Source organism: Alexandromys fortis, unplaced genomic scaffold (genome assembly GCF_014885135.2).
Source record: "Alexandromys fortis isolate MF-2015 unplaced genomic scaffold, M_Fortis_MF-2015_v1.1 scaffold_8_9099976_23576923, whole genome shotgun sequence".
Classification (NCBI taxonomy): domain Eukaryota; kingdom Metazoa; phylum Chordata; class Mammalia; order Rodentia; family Cricetidae; genus Alexandromys; species Alexandromys fortis.
Window position 1 is genome coordinate 6,448,801 of NW_026067899.1, and position 26,445 is coordinate 6,475,245.

The 26,445-nt window shown below is 39.7% G+C and overlaps 1 protein-coding gene across 1 annotated transcript in view; it reads right to left on the reverse strand.

Annotated features, from left to right (window-relative positions):
• Positions 1-3,687: 3,687 nt before the first annotated feature.
• Positions 3,688-26,445, reverse strand: part of Scn2a (sodium voltage-gated channel alpha subunit 2) — a 77,900-nt gene continuing 55,142 nt past the window's right edge. The window contains exons 18-26 of the mRNA XM_050123721.1: positions 25,371-25,525; positions 23,544-23,717; positions 20,364-20,486; positions 18,052-18,333; positions 17,061-17,114; positions 13,499-13,636; positions 12,854-12,958; positions 8,617-8,887; positions 3,688-5,816 (exon numbers count right to left, since the gene is read on the reverse strand). Coding sequence (XP_049979678.1) covers positions 4,621-5,816; positions 8,617-8,887; positions 12,854-12,958; positions 13,499-13,636; positions 17,061-17,114; positions 18,052-18,333; positions 20,364-20,486; positions 23,544-23,717; positions 25,371-25,525 — 2,498 coding nt within the window. The 3' untranslated portion in view covers positions 3,688-4,620. The remainder of the gene's footprint in view (positions 5,817-8,616; positions 8,888-12,853; positions 12,959-13,498; positions 13,637-17,060; positions 17,115-18,051; positions 18,334-20,363; positions 20,487-23,543; positions 23,718-25,370; positions 25,526-26,445) is intronic.

The window sequence follows — 26,445 nt, forward strand, 5'->3', positions numbered from 1 at the left end:
CTGCTGAGCAATGCGTTCTCAACAGACTCTCACATGACTTCCCAGGGCCTTTGCCTCTAACTGAAGCTCTTCCTCAGACAGCTAATTTAAAAAAAAAAAATCCGTTTTTGTTTCTGTTTTTCTTCCCAGTGCTGGGCCTGCTACTAAGAACCACATTGTCAGAGTCTGGTGGCACAGGCTTGTCTGCGTCTTTCAGCTTTGATTATGAAGCTTAGATGCATTGGCTTTTATTGGGTGTGTATGAACAGGATTAAAAAAAAAGCGCACAACAACAGAAAAAAAACCCAAACAAACAAAAAAACAAAACCACTATTTGTGGGTCCATGGGGTCTTTGTCACAGTGTGTCCTCTTCACATTTTACACAGATAGTTTTTATCAGAACGTGATAGGAGAAACATGTTTTTACTTTACAGATCCCAAAGATAGGCAACCAGGAAAGATTTCTTTTCCTTATTCCTCTTTGCTTTGCCCTTTCCCCAGCACTGCGACTGGGGCCTACAGCAGACATTTCCGCAAAATCATTTAGGAAGCAGCCTCTTGTATTTCTTCCTCCACTTCCTGTTGTCTTCTCTGCTATCTATAAATCGGCCCTTACACCACAGAGCGTAGGAAAACAATTGATTAGATGAGCAGCTTCAAGAATAGTGTAGTTGAGTTTTGGAGTCATTCCAATCTAGTCTTTTAAGAAATGCATATGAATATCTTGTCTACCTGCGTGTCGGCACGTGTGGTCTCTTCTGGCCGAGTTCAAAAGAAGATGTTGGATTCCTGATGCAGACCAGCATGAGCCACCATGTAGGTCCTGAGACCCAACGCCTGCCCTCTGGAGAAGCAGCAAGTGACAGTAACTTCTGAGCCATCTCCCCAGCCTCCGCTGTCTAGCTTTGAATGACAACTTGTCTAATCATTGTGGACGTCCATTAACCCTGATTACTGGTTCTCCTGCAACAGGCATGTTAGAGTTGCCTAGGGATTTTTTTTTATTAATTCCTAATACTGCTTCAACTACTCTCCGATTCAAATTACCCACAGTATACAGTGTGGGGGGCTGGGTGTCATGTTGGGCACATATGTGTGATGTGATGATGTTCTCTGGATCATATCGATATTCTAATTCTTTCCACCAAACAGAATACTGCAGGAGTATAAGCGGATCAGGATCAACCTCTCCTACTCCTCACACTGGAAGATAAATTACTTGAGGTGCATACTAACACCCTCTCTACATACTGAGTTAAATAATAGGTCTGGAAATGACAGATGCTTTTTGTCTAGAATATTTCCTGTTGGACATCAATTCCCAATCTTGCTATGACTCATCAGCAGTGGAGAGTCTTAAAGATGCTAGAGGAGTAAGTTACACCTCCGGAGATAGGAACTCAATTGGCCTGCTCATCCAGCGCTGACATTTTTATTAGAAACTTCGCAAGCAATTTGAAGATGCAATCAAAGTTGAGAGGCACTTCTCGAACTGTTCATAACGAAAGGGGAAAGGCAAACCTGTGAATTTTGATGATCTGTTTTATAGTATGAAAAGCAGATATCTAAGCTTTCTTAGATGTTTGGCTGAGAAAATTATTAACAAAATGGATATACAGATAGTGTGTGTCATCTTCAAAGTGGCAAAAAAAATTATTAAGGTAAGGAAGGGTCCTGGGGACAGGGCTAAACAAAATTTTGGTGAACAGCAAAGAACCAAGGAAAAGAGTCTCCAGGAAAACTGCCAGTGTCAGAGAGAGGGATGAAAAAGGACCTAGGACGGTTGGTTGGTACTATGTAAGGAAGGACGCAAAAAGAAGAAAGGGGAAGAGAAGATCAGAGAATCCGCAGCCAGGGAGGAGAAAAGATGCACGACTTAAATGTTAGTCAATGTTTTTTTTTTTTATTAATTTTTTAACTTCCCACTACTCTACCTGGTGCCATAGCTGTTTTTTATTTTTTGGCCAATATTAAAACTAGATATCCAATACACTCTTCTCAGTTTCCATCCCATGAAAAATTTAAAGATGAATTATTATACTTAATGTGTACTTTTTACATTTAAATTTTCAGATAGATCATTTTTACAGGATAGAAATTTACCTCTCAATGGCATCTTGAAGATAGAAACACAGACAAAACAATAAATACAGAAACAAAAGCAAAATCTTTATTCTTTTGGCTCGATTGTTATGTGGCTTACTGCTCTTCACGGTAATAGCATTGTCCTGCATGCATTCACCAACACACTACAAGTCAATAGCTTTAGTATAAAGAATCTACACTGAGTGTTGTTTGTGAAACAAAGTGTTCTGTTGCAATTGGTAATATCATTTCGCTACCTGGTTTTGTGGAAAAGAAAGAAAGAAGGAAAGGAAGGTAAAGAAAGAAAGAAAGGAAGAAAGAAAGAAAGAAAGAAAGAAAGAAAGAAAGAGAAAAGAAAGAAAGGAATACAGAGAAAGTGGGAGGGAGGGAAGAAGGAAGGAAGGAAAGAGGAAGAAAGGAAGGAAGTTTGGCTCCTATATCGTATCTGATACAGCTCTAGTGCCGTGTGCATCAGTAAGATTCTATCTATCCATCTATCTATCTGTGTAAACAAACATTAGGAAAGACGGTGAGTACTAGGGGTAGTGCTAGGTGACGACATCCCATTCAAGCAATGCCAAGAGTATCATCCGCTCCCTTTGAGACTGCTTGTCAACGATAAGGCATTACTATTGAAAGCAAATTAATATTAGACTCGACTTGAGAATTGTGCAAGTCCACAGTACTAACAGCGAGAGCAGAAACTTCCACTGCCTCTCCGTCTTTCTCCCTTACTTTGTGAAGCATCTTCATTAAGAAGTGTGAGGAACAGAAACTAACGCTATGACTGTGACATCAACCTGAAGATACTTTTAATTTTTCATTTTATGTACAAAAGGCTGAAAAATAAAGCAAAATGACCCCCTCCCTTTTTTTTTTACAATATTTATATTTTCTTAGAAAAATTCTAACCATACGCTTTCAACAGATCTATGCAGTTTGCCACTTGTCTACATGGTCCGATCTCACCAGAGCGGACAGTTAAGGTTGGGGGGGACAAGGAACAGGGTTCGTTCACTGTAACCCATTCTCAGAGTCATGAAGAATACGTTCCTGATGGAAGGATTTGCTTCGCTTCACCCTGACATATGGCTTCCCTTTTAGACAGCGGAAGGGTTAAGATACAGCAGCATCAGCAAGAGAGACATGCAGCAGAGACAGCTTCAAATTCTAAGGGCACCAAGGACACCATGTCACCTGTTTGGAAGCTTGCAAACTATACTTAACTGTGGTACATATTTGATGCAGTTAAATACTGTGCTTAAAATCATTTTCGTTTGCTCAAACATGCACCACGGGGCAAAAATTACTATTTACAAAGCAGACTTGTTTTTGTTTTTAAAGTGACATACACTATGTCAACCTTACCAAGAGCAGAAGATGGCTAAACAATACTGCAGGAAAAAGCAGAATCAACTTCAGAAAGTGGCAGTGGGGATGGTTTTTGGTCAGTTCGGGTTTCTTAGAAAGGACTGATAGGATATTTTTTTTTTTTTGCCAAAGGACACTTATCAAAAAATGTTACAGTCATGCTGCCAGGACTCTGAGCATGTGATGGTCTCTGTGTGCATGTGTATGCATGTGTGTATACATTTTTTTTTTTTTTTTTTTTGCCAAAGGACACTTATCAAAAAATGTTACAGTCATGCTGCCAGGACTCTGAGCATGTGATGGTCTCTGTGTGCATGTGTATGCATGTGTGTATACATGTATATGTATATACACGGCCATATACATATATACATATATACATGTACATATAATGAGTTATGTAAAAATAAAACAACTCTTTGATGGTTGTGACTCTATGGAACATTTACAGGCACGTTAAAATTCTCCTGGATGAAACACCTTAAAAATATGGATAGCTATTGAAGCACCTCAAAAATCTAAAAACATCCTGAACTAAGAAGTCAACTCTTTCCGTGCGTGATGGGGTATGTTCACGTGTGAATGAGCACTGCAGCATGCCGTCATTGAAAATAGATCTCGTTATACATAGAGAAATGTAGACTCCCCGCCTTAATCCCTCTCCCCAAACATAAACCCCTTTACAAAAATAGTCACATATAAGAGTAAACAACCCGTGAATTTAAAAAAAAAAAAAGAAGGTGATCAATTCACAGCACACATTTTGTAGAAATATGGCAGGTGTGGCAGTTAAAACACAAACAGTGGTGACAGTTACTGCTATCAAGTGTCACGTGTTAAATTTACATAAAAATTTCACTTCCCTCCCCATTTCCGTTGTTTCTCTTGTCTGAGTAGCCATTGCTCTCCGCTCTGCTGTGACAGTTGGTTGTGAGAACAGAGGCCTCCTGTCGGTGCTGTTTGTCTGGTGTAGTAGTGAGTCCCGGCTTGCTGACCCCAGGTCCTGTCTTGTTATAGGCACTGACCTTAAGTGTACACTTGTAAAGACAGTCAGTTTGGCATAGACCTCCTAAGGGAGTCACGGATACATCACCAATGCAGGCTGTAAACAGTTGGTCACAAAATGGAATTTTCTTGTGTTTTCTATTTTTTACAATTTTAATTTTGTTATTTACTTATCTATTTTACTTCTTACTTTCCCTGATATCTTTCCCTTTGTCCTCCTTTTCCGATTTGTCCTTTTCAAATTTCTCCTTCTCGGGTTTGGTCACGCTGTCATAGGAAGGCGGAGAAGTGGTAGAAGGCGTCACATCAGTTTTCTCTGGAGTCGAATTCTCATTTAGTTTATCAATGACGATGTCTTCTTTGATCGGCGTTCCTTCACCTTCTTTGCCCTTGTCTTTTTTATATATAGATGACACTTTCTTAACTTTCTGTTTCAGGAGGTACCGCCTGTACGCTCTCTGGATGACGAAAGCAGAGACCTCCTCTTGTTTGCGTTTCAGAGTGGTGGTGATCGGTTCATAGGAGACCTTGGAGGGGTTGGAAGCCATGAACCGCTCTTCCATCTGGACTCGAAGGGCATCCATCTCTCCACTCTCTCCCAAAACACGCTTTGTAAAAGCAAATAGGATGTCCAGGCAGTGGATGCGGTCTCCGCTCACCATAGGCAGGTCCATGGCGATGAGCTGGACTTTGTTTGGCTTTGCGATGAGAAGGGGAGGATCCAGGGCAGCCGCAAAGTCGGAGAGCTTGCAGAACTCTATGAACTGAGTGGCGTCGGGGTCGAACTTCTCCCAGACCTCATAGAACATCTCAAAGTCGTCCTCACTCAGGGGCTCTGCGCTTTCTTCTGTGGCGACGCTGAAGTTCTCCAGGATGACAGCGATGTACATGTTCACCACCACCAGGAAGGATATGATGATGTAGCTGACAAAAAAGAAGATCCCCACAGATGGGTTCCCACAATCCCCCTTCACCGAGCTTCCAGGGTGATCTTTTTCAGGGTCACAGTCGGGAGGTCCGCTATTTAATATAGGTGCCAGCAGCCCATCCCAGCCTGCCGACGTGGTGATTTGAAACAAGCAGATCATGCTGTTGCCGAAAGTCTCAAAGTTGAACATGTCGTCAATCCCAACTTCCCTCTTAACGTAGGCAAAGTTGGACATCCCAAAGATGGCGTAGATGAACATGACCAGGAAAAGCAGGAGGCCGATGTTGAACAGCGCAGGAAGGGACATCATCAGAGCGAAGAGCAGCGTGCGGATGCCCTTGGCGCCTTTGATCAGGCGTAGGATTCGGCCGATCCTGGCCAAGCGGATGACTCGGAACAGGGTAGGGGACACAAAGTACTTCTCTATCAGCTCTGCCAGAAACATTCCTGGGAAAAAATGATAGACAATAGTGTTAAGGGCAGCAGAAAAAAATAGTTTTATACGATTAAGACAAGAACTATCTAGTTTACAAACTGGAGGGAAAGGGGAGGCGGCGGTGGGGAAGAGACAGAAATCTTTAATAAATAAATAAATAAATAAATAAATAAATAAATAGTAAAAAAAAGAATTAAATACCAACAAATACATATCTATTAATAGTTTTAACATGGTCATAATATGAATATGTGTGTATGCCTACTCTAACCAATGAGAACTGAGTTACAGTTCATAGAAATGTATATATATTTATGCATATATAAAAATATAAGCATCACGTATGCAAGTAAACTACAATATTTATTCACTAAAATAATGAAAATATTTGGTGTTGTACCATTGAGGTCTTTATTCTAAATGAAGATATTGATGACCATTTTTCTTCATTAACATATCTTCTATCAGAGAAAAACCAAACTCTTAGAGGTCTAAAGATGTAACAAAGTTTAAAGTGGCTGAGCACAGAAATGGATTTATACTTTTAAAACACGAGAACTCTTGTTTGTGTAAGGGCTACAGGGTGAAGCATGTAGTTTTCAGCCCTATGTTCTACACGAGAACTCATGATGAGAAGTATTTCCTTCTCAGGTAGCTGAACACATGGACCATAGAACATACGCTGGGGAGGCAGATTCACTCGCAGTAGAACTCGAAATCTGGCCTAGATGACCAAAATGTCAACTTTTGTTTTTGTTAAACAACATTTTCAGAGTCTTTCCTTCATAATGAACAGAGAGCCACGTGAACTAGTCTGCACGTTTTGACACGGCAACAGTACTGTATTCAACGGAGAGCCAGTAATTGGAGTAGTGATTGAACTTGCCCTAGGTAAGAGAGCTGATAAGTGGTCCAGGTAGGGAGCCTCGTGGCATGGCTTCTTTACCCCCAATTCTTTCTTTAAAAATTTTAAAAATGTTTCAATTAATACATAAAACATACAACCCGTGCATATATGTGGGGTAGCAGGTCATATATTCTATACAAGTATATGTTGTCTAACGTTTTAACATCTTTATCTTGAAAATGTTATCTTGATAGTAAACAGATTCAGAATCCTTTCTTGCCTCTTTAAAGCGTGAAATGTATTACAGTTATCTGTAGTGTCCTACGGGTAATGGGCTTCAGGACATTTTGCTTCTATGAACTGCAGCTCGGCTTCCCTTGGTCAGCTTCTTTACATCTCTCCCTTCTTATACTCTGCAGCCTTGGCTCACCATCCATACTCACCTCCTATGAGGTCAGGGTGTTTTGTATTCCCCTTCTGTCTGCCCCACAGAACTCTGTCACAGCGGGGCAATGTTGGTGAGAGGTTAAAAACCTGGATACGCACGCTCCTCCCTGTCTTTGTGCTCCTGTTTCCGATAATCAGAATAAAACCATACCCAAGGAAACCAATTACAGGACCGAAAGAGCTAAGATGCTCAGTGGTGAAGAGTCCTCCTTCAGAGGACCGAGGGTCCACTCCCAATACCCACAGGGCAGCTCACAACTGTCTCTAACTCCAGTTCCAGGGGATCTGGTGCCCTCTTCTGGCCTCAGTGAGCCCTGCATGCGTCTGGCACACAGGCATATAGGTAGGCAAAAATATTCACACACATATTTTTTAAAAGAAAAAAATTACATGAATCTTTGGACTGTTTTATTGATGCATATAAACGTTAATAATTACAATATACTTCAGTTTAAATATAAATGACATTATGTCCAAGAAAACTGTAGATCTTTATTAAAAATAGCTTTTGCTAAAAATGCAATCATCATCTAAGCTGTTGAAAAACGCTGCAAACTGACTTGCCAAGTGTGGGGCTGACATAGCCTGCAGTGTGGACAGAGCACATTATATCAAAAGTGTAAAAACACGAGGTACACTTGGACACACTTTTTCCCTCTCAGTATCTATATTCCTATTCCTCATATAGGCCTAACCTGGTAACCGGGACCTCATTCAGGGGTAGATCATTTTCCTCACACGATAGGGTCCTGATGGTTCCTCTCAGCATCAGTAATTAGTAATTATTAATAAAACAAGAGGCAAGACTTTCCATAAATCCTGTTATATTTGCTTTTAGCTTCTTATTTGACATCTTCTACATGAACACTTAATATGTTATGAGGAAAATGAATCCTGAATACACTCTCCGCTTGTAAGAAGAAAAACTCTAAGCTATAGAGAGTTATCTGAACTTCAGGAAACCGTGAAGTCTGTGTGTCACATGTATATAAATGCACGCCTATAATATTCCAGTTATCAAAGAGATCATATCTATGTATTATCGGACTGCTTTTAAGGATTTATGCATAAGTGAGTGTTGCTTGTTTATTTGAAGCAGTAGCTGTTTATCTTATAAGAACATGATGAGTGCAGGAGACAACCTAAATTGTAGTTATTGGATTTGAAATTGAGGCAAGATAATAAGAAGAAAAAAGTACGTAATTTCATGAACAGATGAAATAGCAAATATGAAAGACTAAGAGGAAATGGACTATTAGGCTTTATCTAAAATTTTGAAATCTTAAGAAATATCTTTACCACTTTTAATCATGGAGTATAACTATTAAATACTCTTTCCCTCTTTTTTCTTGTTTTTGCTTTTTGTTTTTTGTTTTTTTTTTGAGACAGGGTCTCACTATGCAGCCCATGTTATCCTGCAATTTGATATCTGTCTGAACCTCCCAAATATGGGGGTTCCTGGCATTTCCCCCACACCTGGACTTATTAGGTAAAGGGGTAAATGCTCCCCTTCTTACCTACGATGGAGAGAATGACCACCACAAAATCAAAAATATTCCACCCAATGGTGAAGTAGTAATAGCGGAGGGAGATGAGCTTCAGCACGCACTCGCCCGTGAACAACACGATGAACACCAGGTTGATCCAGTAGAGGATGTTGGTCATCTCCTGACTCTGGTCGTCCGTCTCCACCATCATGGTGACCATGTTGAGGCAGATGAGGATCATGATGCTGATGTCAAAGACTTGTTTGGTTACAAAGTCAAAGACCATCCCTTGAAATTTGTTCTGAAACGCACAGCACAGAGAAGCACACTCACACGTGTGTTAAGAAGATCTTACCCACTTACCTGGTTCTGACTCAGTAATATGAAAACTTATCGTCTGTGAAAGCATACCATTCTTGTGTCATACAACTGACAGTTGTTGTTGTCAACAGTTTTATGTATTGGGATAGCCAACTTTCCCCAAAGTGAATTGCTTCATGAATATTAGTCATACTATGAACTTTATAAAGAAGAGTATTAAGAATAGCTGATAGTCTCAGTATCCCAAGCATCAGTATGTGATTTGGATGGACAGTCAGTATTTGCAGTTATAGTAAACATTTTTACTCCATGTGCTGGGATGTGGATATGAATACTACTTTTAAAGAGTGAATAGATACTTGTCTTAGATTTCCTCTTGCTTTCTCCCCAGCCTCCTTCAACTATGCTCTAGACTCAAAGCTTTATTATCTTCCATTGTCAACTTTATAACAGTTAGACTTTAAATTATAAATAAGTGTTTTTTGTTTTTGTTTTTGTTTTGTTTTTCTGTTTTGTTTTTCTGAGACAGGGTTTCTCTGTGTATCTTTTGCTGTCCTGGAACTCACTCTGTAGACCAGGTTGGCCTCAAACTCACAGAGATCCTCCTGTCTCTGCCTCCCAAGTTCTGTGATTAAAGGTGTACACACCACACCTGGCTTTAAATTATAGTTTAAGAAAAAGAATATTTGTGAGAAAACTGATGTAATCAGTTAATCCAGATTCTCTTAGAAGCAACAATTGGTCTTCATTTTGTCAACATGACTACACAAAGCTCTTTCAGATTTCTTGCCAATATATCATTTTAATGGGATTGCTTCAATGTCCAATATCAAGTCTGAGTCCCTACCAATATGAATCTTAGGGCACTGGGTATATTAAAAGAAACTGCATAGCCCTGGAGGCTTGGCTGTTGGAGGAGGCCGCTAGTTAGTTCCCGGTTGCTTAGCTCCAAAATAATTACACAGAAACGGTATTAATTAAATCACTGCTTGGACTATTAGCTCTAGTGCCTTATTTGGCTAGCTCTTGCATATTAATTTAACCCATCTCCCTTTAATCTGTGCATCACCATGAGGTCATGGCCTGCTAGCAAAGTTTTAGCTCATCTGTCTCCAGCAGTGGCTCCATGGCTTCTTTTGTCTCCACCTCCTTTCTCCCAGTTTTCTCCCACCTAGCTCTGTTCCCCTATAGCTCTGCTATAGGCCCACAGAAGTTTCTTTATTAACCAATGATATTCACAAGCATTCAGAGGGAAATCCCACATCACTTGGCCAACCGAAGCACATGTTTTTTAAATTAACCTGGGTCTTAAACCCTAATTACTAACCCTCAGTCCCTCTTTACCATTCTTTTTCCTAATACTCTTTTTTTTTTCGCTGTTGGGGGAATAGCAAAGTCAATTAGTGTAAATATATTCTTCATCAGCTTTATTCATTTCATACTTGCTGGGTTCCCAGGTTCCTTCCTGGTGTCACTCATCATCTGATAAACTCAGTTCCTTTTCTTGTCTAACCTGAACTCTTCATTCTTGGCTCACATCCTGTGCAATTTCTTCTGCGCTCAGCCACTCTCTCCTTTCCAGAACGGTTTTCACTACACTTCAGACTTAATATTTTAATTCTAGGAAACCCCCTTGCTCTACTTCTGAATCTTTCCCTTCTCTATTCATTTTTGGCTGCCGAATCCTACAAACTGATGCCCCTGAACTTCACCTCACGCATCCTACACGGCATCTCTGAGCCTCCCATGGGTACAGCGACAGTTCATCACTCCTGTTCTTAACTTACAGTTTCCATATTAGAGGAGTGGACCCCTTTTCATTCCACTTCAGTAACAGTCCTCAAACCCATCCGCTTTCCCTCTGGTGTTAGCTATCTATGGTCTCCAAAGTAGTTCCAAACTTTGTCTGCAATGCACACACCACCATCTTTCTCCAACTTGTAAAACCCAAATGACTTGATCGCTTTAATGGTTTCCTAGAGGTCTTAGGATGGAGATAACTCGTATAGATGCTGACCCATTTAATCCCCTTTTAATCAACAGGACCCAGATGGACTCCCTCTCTCGGCACTCCATGAGGCTTTCCTGTCAGGGCTTTCACCTAGACAAGGCTCCATCTCAACCATGCAGCTAATTGATACTTCTTCATTCTTCTTGGCTCCTTAGTAATGAATCACTTCAAGAAAAGCTTCCCCTGGTTAGTCAGCTCTCTTTTCCTTAGCGGTATTCACAGCTGAACGCTTCTACTCCTTCTCTGGCGTGTTCATTTTGTCGATGCATTACGTGGGCAGTATTTTGACTAGCCCTGTGTTATCTTTGCTTTAGCACTTCCTCCCAGGTCCAGTGCTCTGCTCTGACCCTCAATTCCTTCATGCAGTTCCGCTGTTCTCATAAGAAGATTCTAGTTATATTGTTAACTAAGGAAATTAGGTTTTGAACCTTGAGTCTACCACTTAGTAATTCAAATGTACCCCTCTTATTCTTAAAATACTCATTCCTAAGGCTTTAGAGTATATATTTCATCATATAGGGACTATCTTCTGCCAGCTTCCAACTATTCAAACTGTATTATTTCTTGAAGAAGGGGCTCAAGTTTTACTTTTCTTATCTTTTGTCTGATGTGACAACTCACTGTCTCTGAGTTATTGGCAGGTTGCCATACTGAACACTTTCTTGAACCTAGTTATTTATTGCTGCCAATGGATTCATAAAATCAAGGCTCTTGGAGAATACAAATTGTTCTTAAACGGTTGGAACTGAGTTGGAAGAGCACCAAGAATTAATAGCTGATGTGTTCCTTCAGAAATGATGGAAGAACTGAGGGACTCCCTTAACAGTCTCCAAAAAGAGCTAACAGTAACTTAAAATGGACAATAGCACTTTAGGCATCCATAAAAACTACAGTTGTAATTGGTTGTTGTAGAATGTAACTTCGCTGTATAGAAAATGCTTCATTTTACATCCTTCGCTAGACATGCCATGATGCTTCCATAATCTTTTAACAGAAATAATCTTCCCATGTAGAAGGTAAAGGAAAGAAAAAAGGTTGGGAAGGGCGTCAAGATGTAGAAATAAGCCAAAATAATTTTCAGTCTTGCGGTGGTTTGAATGAGAATGGCCTTCATAGCCTCTTGTATTTGAATATTTGGTCCCCAGCTGGTGGAACTATTTGTAAAAAGTGTGGCTTTGTTGGAAGAGGTGTGTCACTAGGGGTGGGCTTTCAGCACCATGTCTGTCTGCTTGTCTGCTGACATGTTCTCTGCCATGATGGTCATGAATCTAGCTCTCTGAAATGTTAAAGCCCTACATAAACTCTTCTACAAGAAAAAAGAAAAAGAAAAAGAAAAAGAAAGGAAAGAAAGAAAGGAAAAGAAAAAGAGGAAAAAAAGAAAGACAAACCAATGAGCAACTGGAAGAGCTATGAAAGCCGTAAAAGGTATGGCATGGCCCCACTTCAGGGCAGAGGGTTTGGGAAAAATAGAAATATTGGTTTACTTAAAACCAGAAGAAAAAAGCCTGAGACTGTGATTGATTCGTGATCCCATTCACCCTCCGAAGCTGAGCAGGCAGGGAGACTACCTAAGCTGTGCCAATCAAGAGAAAAGACGGTCAGAGGCTGTCCATTGTGTGCACATGACATATGTAAACATTGTAATAGCTTTCCTACATTTTAAGAGTACTCTCAATGTCACTAATTCTCCGGGGTCTACCACCATTTGAGATTAAAGAAATCATTCACATGTGCTTTATATGATTGTATCTAACATATTACATATTAAATAATTTTGACATATGCACATACATGGCATATATTTAGACTATCAAGTAAGACTATAAATAAGGGGTTGCAAATTCAGAGAAATACTCCTCTTGGCACTTTGACTGTGAAAATGGCAGACACCGTCATGCTCACTGTCTCACTAATAAGTAAGAACTCTGTTCTTACAGCAGGTCGAGGGATAGGCTTCTGCGGTTTCTTGGATCCCAGCTTCTTCATCGCATTGTAATACTTCTTCTGTTCTTCTGTCATAAAGATGTCCTGACCTCCAAAGTAAAGAGAGAAAAGCAAAGCACTGTTAAAACCATGCTCTTTACCAGCTGGGAAATCTGTCTGCCTGCTTGTGTGAAAGCCGGCACCCTTATGCTGCTAATGATCCTCCCAGTCAACACGTTCGTTACGTCATAGCACTGCTAATGATGCGCTCAGTCAACACGTTCGTTAGGTCACAGCAGGCACATCCACACACTGGAGCCTTCAAAGCCTTGTATCTGAATTACAAGTGACCTTAACTCTTTCCCTTTTAAATTTTATATTTCCAAGGCAGGGATTCTCAGCATAGCACTTGCTGTCCTGGAACTCACTGTCAAACAGGCTGGCCTAGAACTCACAGAGATCTGACTGCCTCTGCCTCCCAAGTGCTGGAATTAAAGGCATATGCACCACCACATCTGGCTGACCTAATCTCTTAAAACTCATGAAATCTCAAAAGAACTTCTGAACGTTGTGTCGTTTCCCTTGGCAAAGCCATTCTGCAGCACACTGGACCCAGCTCGCGCTTCACAGCACAGAGGGAGTCTAGATAATACTTATCTTCTTCTTCTGTTGGTTGAAGTTATCTATGATGACACCAATGAACAGATTCAGTGTGAAGAACGAACCGAAGATAATGAAGATGACAAAATAAAGGTACATGTACAGATTGTCTTCGTATTTGGGTTGCAACTCTACCTAAAATACGGAGAATGGTAACCATTAGATTGCAAAGTTTCATAAAAAGTACATCATTGAGTTTTCAAAGCCCTAAACATGAAACAGACAAATACTGGCCAGATTTCAGGAACCACCAAGTCTAACATGCCTGTTAAATCCTGCAAGACTAATTCAATGACTTGAGAAAATGAAAACATTCATGCAAAAGCTTAAATAATTATAGTAATCTCACCAAATAAATCCTTAAATGACCGAGAACATTCTTTTCCTCAATAAGCAAAGATCACAAAGCGGAATGTGGATAGAGGCACCTCATCCCATAGCAAAGTCAGAGTCTCATTACTCTGTTTTAGAACAGCTGATATTTACTTTCTCTGCCTAGTCCTCTCACCTGTGAAATGGAAACACTAGACCCTATACCTTTTAGAGTAACTTGTGCATGTTAAATATGCTAGTAAATAGAAAAGTGCTTAAGGCCAAGATCAGCCGGTAGTGATGGATAGGTGTGGAATGTTTAACAGTACACACTTCCCAGGCCGGCTAGAAACCACGTTGTACGTGTACTCATGAGTAGGTTGGTAGGGTTTGTCCTTCCTGATAGTGCGTATAGTGACCCACTCTCTCCAATAGGCAGTTTGCATTACAAAGATCCTCGGTGTTGTCCAGACCTTGGAGGAAAATGAGTGATAATAAAAGCTTCTGATATCAAAAGCTCAAGTCTCCCAGGACACTTCTAATAACTCAGTTAACCAATCATAGCTGAGAAAGAGTGCAAACTGCAGATTACTGTGTCATGGCATCCATTCTGAGGGTGTAACTAACATATTTTTAAATGAAATATGATAAAGTAAAATGTAAAATGATTGCAAAACTAGGTATTATTGCTGATCATTTGACTTACCTATGTATCTGTATGCCTAAAACAGTAATATATTTTCAAGTTTTATAAATTAAATGCAATATATTAAAGTGTCTAACATATAAACTTAAGTGATATACATTTTTGTAAGAAAACACAGTTAGGGTACTTCACAAATCCTGATGTGTTTATTCTTCTGCAACATAGCCACTACCATCACTACTAGCAACATTAGCCTCCACTTTTGAGAGTTGATACCTTGATATTTTTGAACAGTAGGTTGAATTTGTACCAATCTTGAACCAATAAACAAAATTGTGGTGTATGTACAGTTTCTTTGTCTTAATGCATCCACATTTATTTCTATCATTATATAACATTTACTCATTGTTATTATATTTCAATTAATTCTAGTTCTGTCACTTCAAAATCTTCTTACTTCTGTACATAGATTCACTATCCTATACACATGTACAGGAGTAAAAATAGCTTAAGAATATGCTGCAAAAACCCGAATACATATACATGTATGTATACATGTTTATATTTAGATTTTTGACACAGGGTTTCTCTATGTAGCTTTGGAGCCTATCTTGGAACTAGCACTTGTAGACCAGGCTGACCTCGAACTCACAGAGATCCACCTGCCTCTGCCTCCTGAGTGTTGGGATTAAAGGTGTGAGTCACCACCGCCTGGCTGACAAATAATATCTTAATACCCAACTACTTTATTTTATATATCTAGTGGTGTGTGTGTGTGTGTGTGTGTGTGTATGCATGTGTGCACATGAGTGTGTGCGTGCACTTGTGCATGGATGACTAATGAAAGTAAAAGCCAGAGCCTGGCATGGTGGCACAGCCCTTAATGCCTTTACTCAGGAGGAAGAGGCAGGTGAATCTCTAAGAGTTCCTGGCTAGTTCCTGGTCTGCATAGAGATTTCCAGGTCAGCCAGGGTTACACAGTGAGAGCCTGTCTCGAATAAATACATTAAATAAAAAATGAAAGTAAGAGTGAAAGCCAGGAAGTCTTTCTTGTTGTCTCAGCCGCCAGTTGGCTTTTGTATTTCGCCATATGCGTAAGTGTGAGAGCTTCAGCAGCAGGCAGTTTCTGCTGGGTTACTAACAGAGACGCACAGTAAGTAGTGTGCCATGTAGGCTGTTGCTAAGGTAGAAATAGCTCTGGATGAGCTAATCAAAGAGGTAGAGAGAGGCCCTGCAGAAACAGCTGGTCAGAGTTCATAACCATTCTGTATTGCATATGTTGAGCCTCTCTGCTTCAATAGCGCAGTTAGTGCCAAAACATGAGGCTACAGTGTAAAACGAAGGGAGATAATGTGAGGGTGACCTTGGTATCCTAGGTCCTAGGTGACAAGCAAAACCTTACTAACATGATTCAGAAAACACTCGTTGTTGGGATCCCTGAGGCATTGCAGGCTGTTTAGCGCTCTCTGGCTCTGATGTGTGGTTTTATGAGGCTGATACAAACAACTCAGGGATTTTTTTTTTTAACTACAGACAGCTAATTACTGGTGCAGAGAAATCAGAAATAATACAGAAATAACAGAAATAATACAGAGAGTATTCGGGGGGCTCTAGCAAACCAGAAGCCAGTCCATTCCAAAATGCCACTTTCTTCCTTGATAAACTGTGTGAAATGAACAAAAATTGAAGCAAAAATCTCCACTGCATTTCTAAGGTCGATTTTGCAAATCTCCGCCTTCTTTCCCACACTTCCACCTCCGGCAGGAGACGCTATTAGGTTTTGGTTTGTTTTGTTTCCTGTGTTCCTCGCCATTTGTCATTATTAGTCATTTCCGTTCTCCAAGAAGATCAAATGCTGGAGGAAACTTATGGCAGACGAAAAATATTGCCCAGAGGATTTCTGTTCACAAAAATAAAATGTCTCATTTTGAAAATACAATTCATAAAAATTTAAGCAAACATCAGGGCCCAAGCTTACTAGAAAAGTCAAAAGAAGAAACGAAAAAGGAAAGAAAAGAAGAAGAAACTACAGTGAGGGGCCAGAGGGATGGTTTAGCAGTTAAGGTTAAGATTAAGAGTATTTGTTGCTTTTCCAGCGGACCAGAGCTCAGCTTCCAGCACTCACAAGGAGGTTCACAACTGTCTGTATCTCCAACTCCAGAGGATCTAGTTCCCTCTTCTGGCCTCTATGGGCACCAGACACACATGTGATGCACAGACATACAAGTAAGCAAAAAATACTGGCACACAAAAATAAAATAAAATAAATCTTAAAAACAATTTATAGTGACTTGAGAAAAACCTTGTAACTAAAATTTGAAAAACTGGCTAGTTTCAACTCTCTGGTTACTCTCTTTCTACAGTTAATATTAGACCTTCAGCATGTTAAAAAATTTCAACTCTGTAACTAAAGACTGGGATCCCCTGTAGAAATTTTCTTAAAGAAATAATATAAGTACTTCATTTTGGTAAAATAGCTGTGTCCTGTAAATTGATGTACAGTTATATCATTTTTTGCTGTGGTTTGCCATTGATGATTTACAATAATATGGACACATTCATTTGATCAAAGCAAGCAATTTCTTGCCTAAATGGGCTTACATTTCTTGAGTCAACAGCTGCATACATGATGTCCATCCATCCTTTAAATGTGGCCTGTAAAACAGTCAAAAAATATTTACTTTCCCTCTTTATTACAATTCAGAAAATAACTTATCAGGGTAGAAGCACAAAAAACCCCGAAAGACAGTTCTCTAAATATTTCCACCACAAAACAATATGGCAATGGATTGGGTGATAGATAAGCTTCATTTGACTGCACATCACACAGTGCGTGAAGGTTTTAACACATCCCATAGTGTTCTACAGAGACAAACAACTTAAAAATGTCTAAGTGGTTAACAGGATCCATTCAAAGACATTTGTATATCGTGGTTTATGGCTATTATTTAAACTCTATGGATAGTATTTGGTGATAGAAGCAAAATTTTGTGAAATCTTTTGGCGCATATTTAACATGTATAATGAAATCCTGAACTTCCTTCACAATATAAGATCACGAAAGTCACCTCAACAGCCTTTGACTATGATATGATTATTAGAATGATTGTTATAAGGAACCCAGGAAAGCACTTCAGGAAGATTATCAGCATGCGGTAATTACTCTATATGTGCATATCCTCTCTGCCTTTAGACATTCATTCACTGATAGACTTAGACCAATGTCACATACAATGGTCATAAGTGATGCTGCAATTAGAACCAGCACATTTCCATGTGCAGTGTGCAACCAGTATGTGAAAGAGAGGGGAATGTAGACATGTTTTCACACACCGAGTATGCACTGCATTTCCTTTGGACACATGCCCAGGACTGGAATCCCAGATCACATGATGGTTCTTTTCTACATTATTGAGGGCTCCCTGTAATGCTTCTCATAAGCCTTACTAATTAGCATTTCCATTAGCAGTGTGCAGGTTGCTGCAAGCATGATATCTGCCTTCTCTTTGATGACACTTATTCTAACAGCTGTCAGGCAGCAGAGAAAGACAACTTTTGACACAAGGCAAGCAACATGGAGGTGGCCACTTACCACTTGAAGCAGAGAAAGATAGCCAAGTCCCACGTTATCGAAGTTGACTTTCACGTTCTTCCACCTGGCTGTCTGGTTGCTCTCTATGAGAGCTTGGCACTCACTGAAGTTGTTGACCACACTCACGTCGAACATGTCCCCAGTGGTGTAGTTGATGCAGTGATAGAACTTGCCAGCAAAGAGATTCACTCCCATGATGCTGAATATTAGCCAAAAGATCAGGCAGACCAGAAGCACGTTCATTATGGATGGGATGGCACCCAGAAGAGCATTTACAACAACCTGGGCAGGAGGAGAAGGCGGAAACCCATGAGAGGACAGGTATTTATGTTCACTTCCTTTCAAATGTTATTAGTAAGTCATGATTTCAGCTTGAAAAATGGCTCAACTGTGACTCTTCAAGAGGACCTAGACTTGGTTCCCAGCACCAATGTCAGGTGGCGAACATTCTCCTGGAACTTTAGTATCAGGGATCTAACACCTTTTTCTAGCCTCAAGGGCATCTAAATGCATGTGTTTTACATCCATCTATACTCGGTCACATGAACATACACTGAATATAAACAAATGTACCTTAAAAAAGAAAAGCGAATCAAGGTCTGGAGAGTTCACTGAATGACTAATACAATTGCCTGCTCGAGAGGATCTAGGTTTGGTTCCCATCATCAACATGAAGGCGCTCAGAACTGGCTGCAACTTGTTACAGAGATTCTGGCACCCTGTCCTAGCTGCTAAGGCTAACCTACATATATATGGTGCACATGCATATCAGCATGCAAATATCCATACACATAATACAAACTATAAAGCCTTATATAGCAAAGAAAATAATGGTCAAAATACAGAAAAAATACTTCTCTCCTCAAAGTTGAATATTGGTTAGAAGTACCCAAAAGCTTTATCTAAGAATTTTAGATCAAAATTTAGAATTTTAAAATTCTAAATTACAGAAGAATATGAAATGAATTGCATTATGAAATGTTTTCTTGGGGGTAAGCACATGTATGTAACAGATTTTCAGCAAGAAATGGAGATAATTAAAATCAACATGTAACTAAGCCCACAAATAATGACATAAATGTATAAGATCATCTGAATAATCAATATTTTAAAAATGAAAAGTGTGCAATGCTGTATTGTATACGAAGTGTACAATACCAAACTGAGAGCAAAAGAGAACATTTGAGGGTACAATGTGATACAGAGACCTCCCTATCACACTCGAGACCTCAGATTTGGTCCCAAGCCAAGAAAGAGGAAGTTGGTGAATATGAAAGAAATATTTGACATGGAAAGTATGAAATATATTCCAGTACAGAACATTTAACATCCTACTACTGCAAAACAAGGATTTATTTAATCGTTAAAGAAAAAAAACTAACAGCTAGCCAAACATTTCTTTCTATACATAGAAAAGCAGGACATGCCTAAACATGCAAAAACATGGCTACATATGCACCAATGTGCCTACACACCAACACATAACAGGCATCTATGGCTGTGCTTGTAATACCCTGATGAAGTCTAAGGAAGTATTTTCATTTCTGTTTTTGTCTTGTCTTGTAAAGAGTTTTTGAGACAGTGTGTCACTTTTTAGCTAAGCCTGGCTTGGAAGTGAATATGTAGGCTGGTAATCCTATGACCTCAAACTTCTGAGTGCTAGGATTACAGGGAGATGTTTTAAGTATCACAAAAAGCATCCATTGGTAGGTTTTTTTTTTTTTTTTTTTTTTTTAAATACTCAGTACCATGGAGACGGGCTACAATTATTTTCTAGGTGGTGACGGTATGTGTTCTTGGGCTTTTGTTCCAGCGGACGACAAATGTCAGCATGAATTCCTCCTGGTCCTTTGTACTGCCTTTCTAAGGGAGTATTAGATTTCTACAGCTGACCTACTTTTTAGATATCTTTGTCTGTGCTTAAAAACCAAAAGGCCAGATTCAGTCTTCAACAGGCACCAGGTTCACAATACAGTGCAGGGAAGAAATGATGATTCATGACTAGGTGGTTTTAAATGACATCAAGTTAGATGTCCTGCACATTTTAAAATCGAGGGAAGATCAGTAATCTTGAGTCATATCAGCAATCTTCGAGATATGATCAAGAATTTCCTAATGAAAAGGAAAGGAATTAAAGGCATCCGGCACAGAGTTCTGTTGGGTCAAATAACGATACGCATTAGGGACACTGGATGCATCTTACTGATTGATTGGTTATGTCAACACGAAGGTGGATTTGCCCCTCCTCCTGTAGAAAGTTTCGGGTTGTTCTTAACTATAGTTCCAGCAAACTCTAAGGTGTTTGGTCTTACCCTCATTCCTTCAAAACGAGACAAGGCTCTGAGTGGCCTGAGAGCTCTTAATGTTCTGAGGGATTTGATGGCACCGAGTTCTGAATAACCCAAGGCATTTGCAGTTAAGCTAACCAATGAGACCTATGCAAAAAAAGAGAACACAAGTGATTAAAGGTAGAGCTAAAAAATGTCTACAAACCCCTCAACCTTGCTCTATGCAACATAGAAACAAGAAGTTCTCAAACTCGTGTGAGTTTCCACATCATCCAGAACTTAAGATCACGGAGAGCGGCAGCAGGAAGATCATCCTCTGTTTTAGTCTTGTCTTTCTCCCCTTCTTTTTAGATGATGGTTCTCTAATGAACCGGATAAAGAAAGGATATGGATTCGGTCAGTGGGAAGAATCTGGAGCAATTAGGGGAGGGGAAACTGTTGATCAGAATTTGTTTGGAAAAAAAAAACCTTTTCAATTAAAATAACATTGAGAGCTGGCAGAGTTTGATTTAGTATGCTTGGGAAAAGGCTTGAGAATTTATATTTTTCTGTATTTTCTGGTAAAATAAACTATGTTGGTTCATAAATCACATTTTGGGAATTACCATTAATTAAAGCAAATAAAATTAGTGAATGAAAAGAAAGAAAATTGAGATGTTGGTATAACTAAAGAATTTTAAGGTTATGATTTTTTTTAGACATTTATACCTATTGCTAGTGCTATTGGTAAAAATTCTAAAAATCTCAGTTGGATACCCAAGTACCTTGGAAAACTATGAATATTATATGGGCTAAGAAAAGAAATGTTATCTCATTCTAAAGGACACAAAAATTTGAATATCAGACAACTAGAAATAAATACATAATACAGTTTTTCAGAGTATTATGATAAGTATTTGAAAAATGGTTTCTAAGAAAAATAACAGAAGTGAACAGAATTTCTTTTACAGAAACCTTGGTTTATTTAAACCATTTTGTACAGATTATCCGAAAGCAACGCGTCTGAATTTAAGGGAGAGATGAGGTACAACTTCCATCCGGGTAGTTTAGGCCCATGTAACTCTTCTCATAGATAACCGAGGAACAAAGTGTCGGGATTTTCAAGAACTGTGAAGGCTTTTGGAATGGGATCCGGGAGGACCTGAGTGTTTTACATTCTCTGATGCCAGCATCCCAGGGACAGGCACACATTGGAGAGGAAAGAACTGGGGCAGAACTATTGGAGAATTGAAGAAGTGGGAAGCCATACCGCTTCCAGTAAGTTGTTAGCGACACTTGAAAAGGAGATACATCTGGGTCTTCCTGGGACACCGTCATACATAGCCTTTAGTCTTCTGGGTTTTTATTTAAGATAGTCTTCAAAAATCTTCCTCTCCACTAACCTCTCTATCTTCATGGTTCTTCGGATGGCATCATGAGTTCCTCAAACAGCTGTCTTTCTTAATTTGTCTTCCACTTACAAACCTTTCCATCCTACTCCATGCCCTCTGAGCTCACTCTCAAGCGCTGGTTCTCAGGGTGGGCACCCATCAGTGTTCCTCCCACCTCTGGACCTACTGGCATTTTTTTTTTCACTCAAACTCTGATTTACTCTACTCTCAAGAAACCTTTCTTCAGGGGAAGTCATTGATTATACATTTGTCCTTACTGGTCAAACTTAAACTCCCTTAGGACCAGAGAAGTGACTTTTCAAGTTATAGCTCCATAAGGAAGCAGATTATTGGAAAACATATTTGATTTTTTTTTTTTTTTTTTTTTGATTTTCGAGACAGGGTTTCTCCATAGCTTTTTGGTTCCTGTCCTGGAACTAGCTCTTGTAGACCAGGCTGGCCTCGAACTCACAGAGATCCGCCTGCTTTTGCCTCTCGAGTGCTGGGATTAAAGGCCTGTGCCACCACCGCCCGGCAAGCAATCACATCTTTTTGTTTGTTTGTTTGCTTATTTATTTATTTTATTTTCTGTTTGTGTGTATGCTAGCAGACCAGAAGAGGGCACCAGACTCCATTACAGATGGTTGTGAGCCACCATGTGGTTGCTGGGAATTGAACTCAGGACCTCTGGAAGAGCAGGCAATGCTCTTAACCTCTGAGCCATCTCTCCAGCCCCAAGCAATCACATCTTAAGCCAGTGCTGGGATTAAAGGCATGCGCCACCACCGCCTGGCTGGAAAGCATATTTGATTTTAAACAAAGTATCAACCAGCTTAATGTACACTCATGAGAGTTTTCACAAACCTAAAATAGTAGATATCAAAGCATACTAGACAATGTGAGTTCATATTAGACAATGTAGATTAGACAATGTGAGTTCAGGCAGCAAGGCAACTTCCTTTCTGGGTTTCTTTGTGCTTCATTAATATGAATATAATGACTTAGCCTTGCTTATATATATTAAATATTAGCTATGCTATCATCAAGCTACTGATTTGTTACAAGTACATGCAAAAAAGTGAAAAGAATCATGTCTTACAACTTGTCACATAAAAGAAGGACTGGTAGTATATTTGACACGCTTGCTTCATTGTTTGGAATTGCCAAACATAACCATACATTGATTTTAATTTTTATTTATTGTCTTTCTGCATTTAAGAAGATCTTTCATGGAGTTCTTCATGTACCCTTTGAACATTACATGTAAGAAAAATTTACCATATTCAATTATTTTAAATACTTCTATATTCTGATATTCTATTTTAATATCTTTAAGTACCAATATAGGTTAATCAGTCCTTAAAAATATTGGTTAGCCAATCTGTTTTCAGTCGCCAGAAAAATTCAGTGGTATCACTTGGTTTTGGACTTTTGAATTTACATAAAATTAATATTCTATGTATGGGACATTTATTTCTCAGTAGGGCTCAACTGCTGACAAATCCTATTGCCAAAGATGCTCATGAAGAATTCTAACAACTGCAATTGTATGAAGTGTGAGAATTAAAGACAAAGTTAGAAAACAACCATACTTTTGCATAGCTTGGATTTTCATACTGATTTGAATATTCAAACTAACTCACTAAATACAAGGTGGCATTTATATTATAAATCCTCAAAAATGTGTCTCAGATATACTTCCACTGGAAAGGTGGAAAATAGCATTTGTATTTGGACTCAAGCAGTGTTTCCCCAAGTGCCTGCTCCATGCTACCAGGACCAAGGCTCATCGTTCCCTGCTGAGAAAGAGAAGAGGGAACCTCAGGGTACTCACATCAACAATCAGGAAGTCCAGCCAGCACCAGGCATTGGTGAAATACATCTGGAAACCATAGGCCACCCACTTGAGAAGCATCTCCAGGATGAAGATGTAAGTGAAGACCTTGTCAGCATACTCCAGCATGGTCTTGATGGTCTTTCGCTGCTCGATATATATGTCTTCAAAGGCCTACAGGGGAAGACATGGTATTGAACATCATCACCAAGAACAGATTTTACTTTATGTATTGGAAAAAAAAATCGCAAAAGCAGGCCTTCTTTAGTCAGGGCAAGAAGGTGGTCACGCTGTCCTGGCTTCATAGTTGTCTACAAATGTGAGGAGCGCCTGGGCATTGCAGCCTGTCAAAGAGACTCACGCAATTTTAAATCTGGATATTGAGACTATCCCCAAAGAGCTTGAGATGTGTGAGCAAAGGCCAGATGTTCAGATAGTTTCTTCTCAAGCAAGAGGTGGTGTCTTTAGAAATAGCTCAGAATCCAGAGTGACTGGCATTCCCCTCCCTGGAACGTATAACTAGACTACAGGAGTCTCCTGAGTATGGGAAGCAGGGGTGGGGGTGGGGTGGAGGGGTGGGGGGTGGTGGGCAGGGGGCGGTGGGGAAGATTATCTCTTCATTTTCTCCAGCAGTTGTGCGGGTGTCTCTGGAAGCTGCCATCTTTCTGTAGCTCTTAGGAAAGAAAGGGTATGGCCATTTTACAGGAACCCCTAATCCTTCTAAAATAAAAAGGCCTTGTAATGCAAAGCTCTTTAAAGGAAATGTCAAAACAGTGTGTGGTGGACTGGATCAAGGAGCTAAGAAAGTTTTCTTTTTAGAGAAGGAGGGCAACCAGGTTTATGATGACAGGGCTGGGCAGAAGGGCTTTGCTGTTTAGGTTGGAGCTCAAGCTGGAAGCCCCAGAATCCAACTCTTGTGTGAGCAAGTGCATGGAATTCGGTGAGCTGTGGCTGAGTGCACCAGGGGACCAACAGCTCTTACAGGAAGGCCACACCCTGGTGAGGACTCAGAGACTCTCCTAACTGAGATGGCAGGAAGCAGGGCTCAGTCAAGCCAGAAGTGGGGTTAAAGGCCCCAAGAAGCAAGGTGGTCATCCTCTCATTGAAAACCACTCACAAACACTTTCAGAAAATTAAAAGTAAAGGAAATGCAACTACCGTCACATTGCAAAATGGGAAAAAGGATCGTTCCATTTTATTACATTAGTGAGTATTTGATTAAATTATTCATCCTGTTAAATGAAGTCAGATGCAAACTAGGTTTGTAATGCTTCCGGAAAGCAAGGTAGTCAGTCACCGTTGGCTTTGGCTGGCAAGTGAATTGGTGTGAATCAGTCAGCTGCCTCTATTAAGCAGCTCCCACTTCAGCTGGCAATCCCACATCAAATCTGCATAGTTGTTCTGAAGAGGTGCCATTGATCTTTCTCTTTGCCAGTTGAGGCATTGCATGGACACTCTAAAACCTTTTTAACTAAGAAAAAAATTGCAATTACGTTGTATTATATGGTTAAAATTCAGTAGACACTAATAAGTATAGTAATGGACTTGAGAATAAGAGAATAAAATTCTCTTATTATGCAAAAATAAAATGAACTGCCACTGGTGACTAAATGTCAGGAAGAATTTTTTTGAAAGTATATGGGAACAGACACTGTCTAAGCGTAATCCTATCTGGATCCTCCAGAGAGAGCAGTATAAGCTGCTCTTGCGGGGGCCCTTCCACACATAACTTTCGCTTTTCCCAACAGTCTGTTTTATGAATGGGTAAAGTGAGGTTCACTGGAGGGAAAAGGGGAAGGATGAAGGGGCAGGCACCGAGTCACATACCAGAGCACCGCTGCTGAGCAGAATCATGAAGACGATGAAGGTTTCAAACCAGTTGTGTTCCACTATCTTGTAGCACGTTTTCCTCAAGTTCCACCAGAGCTTGCCTTTGCCTTCTTCTATGCTTATCTGACAACACTTGAACTTTCTCACACAGTCTAACATACAGGACAGTGGATGAAAGGAAGGCCATTAGTCACTCTGTGCCTTGGGAAGGTGGGACGTGCTCTTTCGTATTACCTCATGGTGCCTAGAGACAACTTTATTTGAAGGACAGCTTCCGCTTACAGACATCAAGACCAACAGAATAGCCTTTTAATGATTTGTTAGATGGTTATTTATTTTTATGTGCATATAGCTATGTAATAATACACCATAAAACAATCAAATGCAGAGAAACATAAAATAAAAGCTCCAACTTATTTTTCTGTTTTGCCTTCATCCCATGAGTCAACCCTACTACTGTACTTAAGAATTACATATATTTGAATTCTGATTAGTTCACTTCATGGCATAACATAACTTTTCCATCTAACCATAAGGTTTGTGAAAGATTCTATTACATTTCTCTCCATAAGATTATGGGAAATTTTATAAATGTTCACTATTATTGAATAATTGGGTTGCTTTGTTGCTGATCATTATTAACAACAATGCAACATGCCCCTATATGTAATTTGTGAGTTACTAGGTAAAAAAAGCTTTTCAGCAAATATTTATTGAACAGTTGTTGTATTCAAAGAATTGTACTTGGAAAAATCATAATCAGATTACAGTATGTAAAACGGCTTTGCCCTTGGGGAATGTACATTTTAGTGGGAGTGACTTTTCAGTCATAGGAAAACAACTATTATAAGGCAAAGTCTTATAAAAATCTCATCAATAAAGTTTAATTTTTGGGGGGCTGGAGAGATGGCTCAGTGGTTAAGAGCATTGCCTGCTCTTCCAAAGGTCCTGAGTTCAATTCCCGGCAACCACATGGTGGCTTACAACCATCTGTAATGAGGTCTGGTGCCCTCTTCTGGCCTGCAGACATACACACAGACAGAATATTGTATACATAATAAATAAATAAATA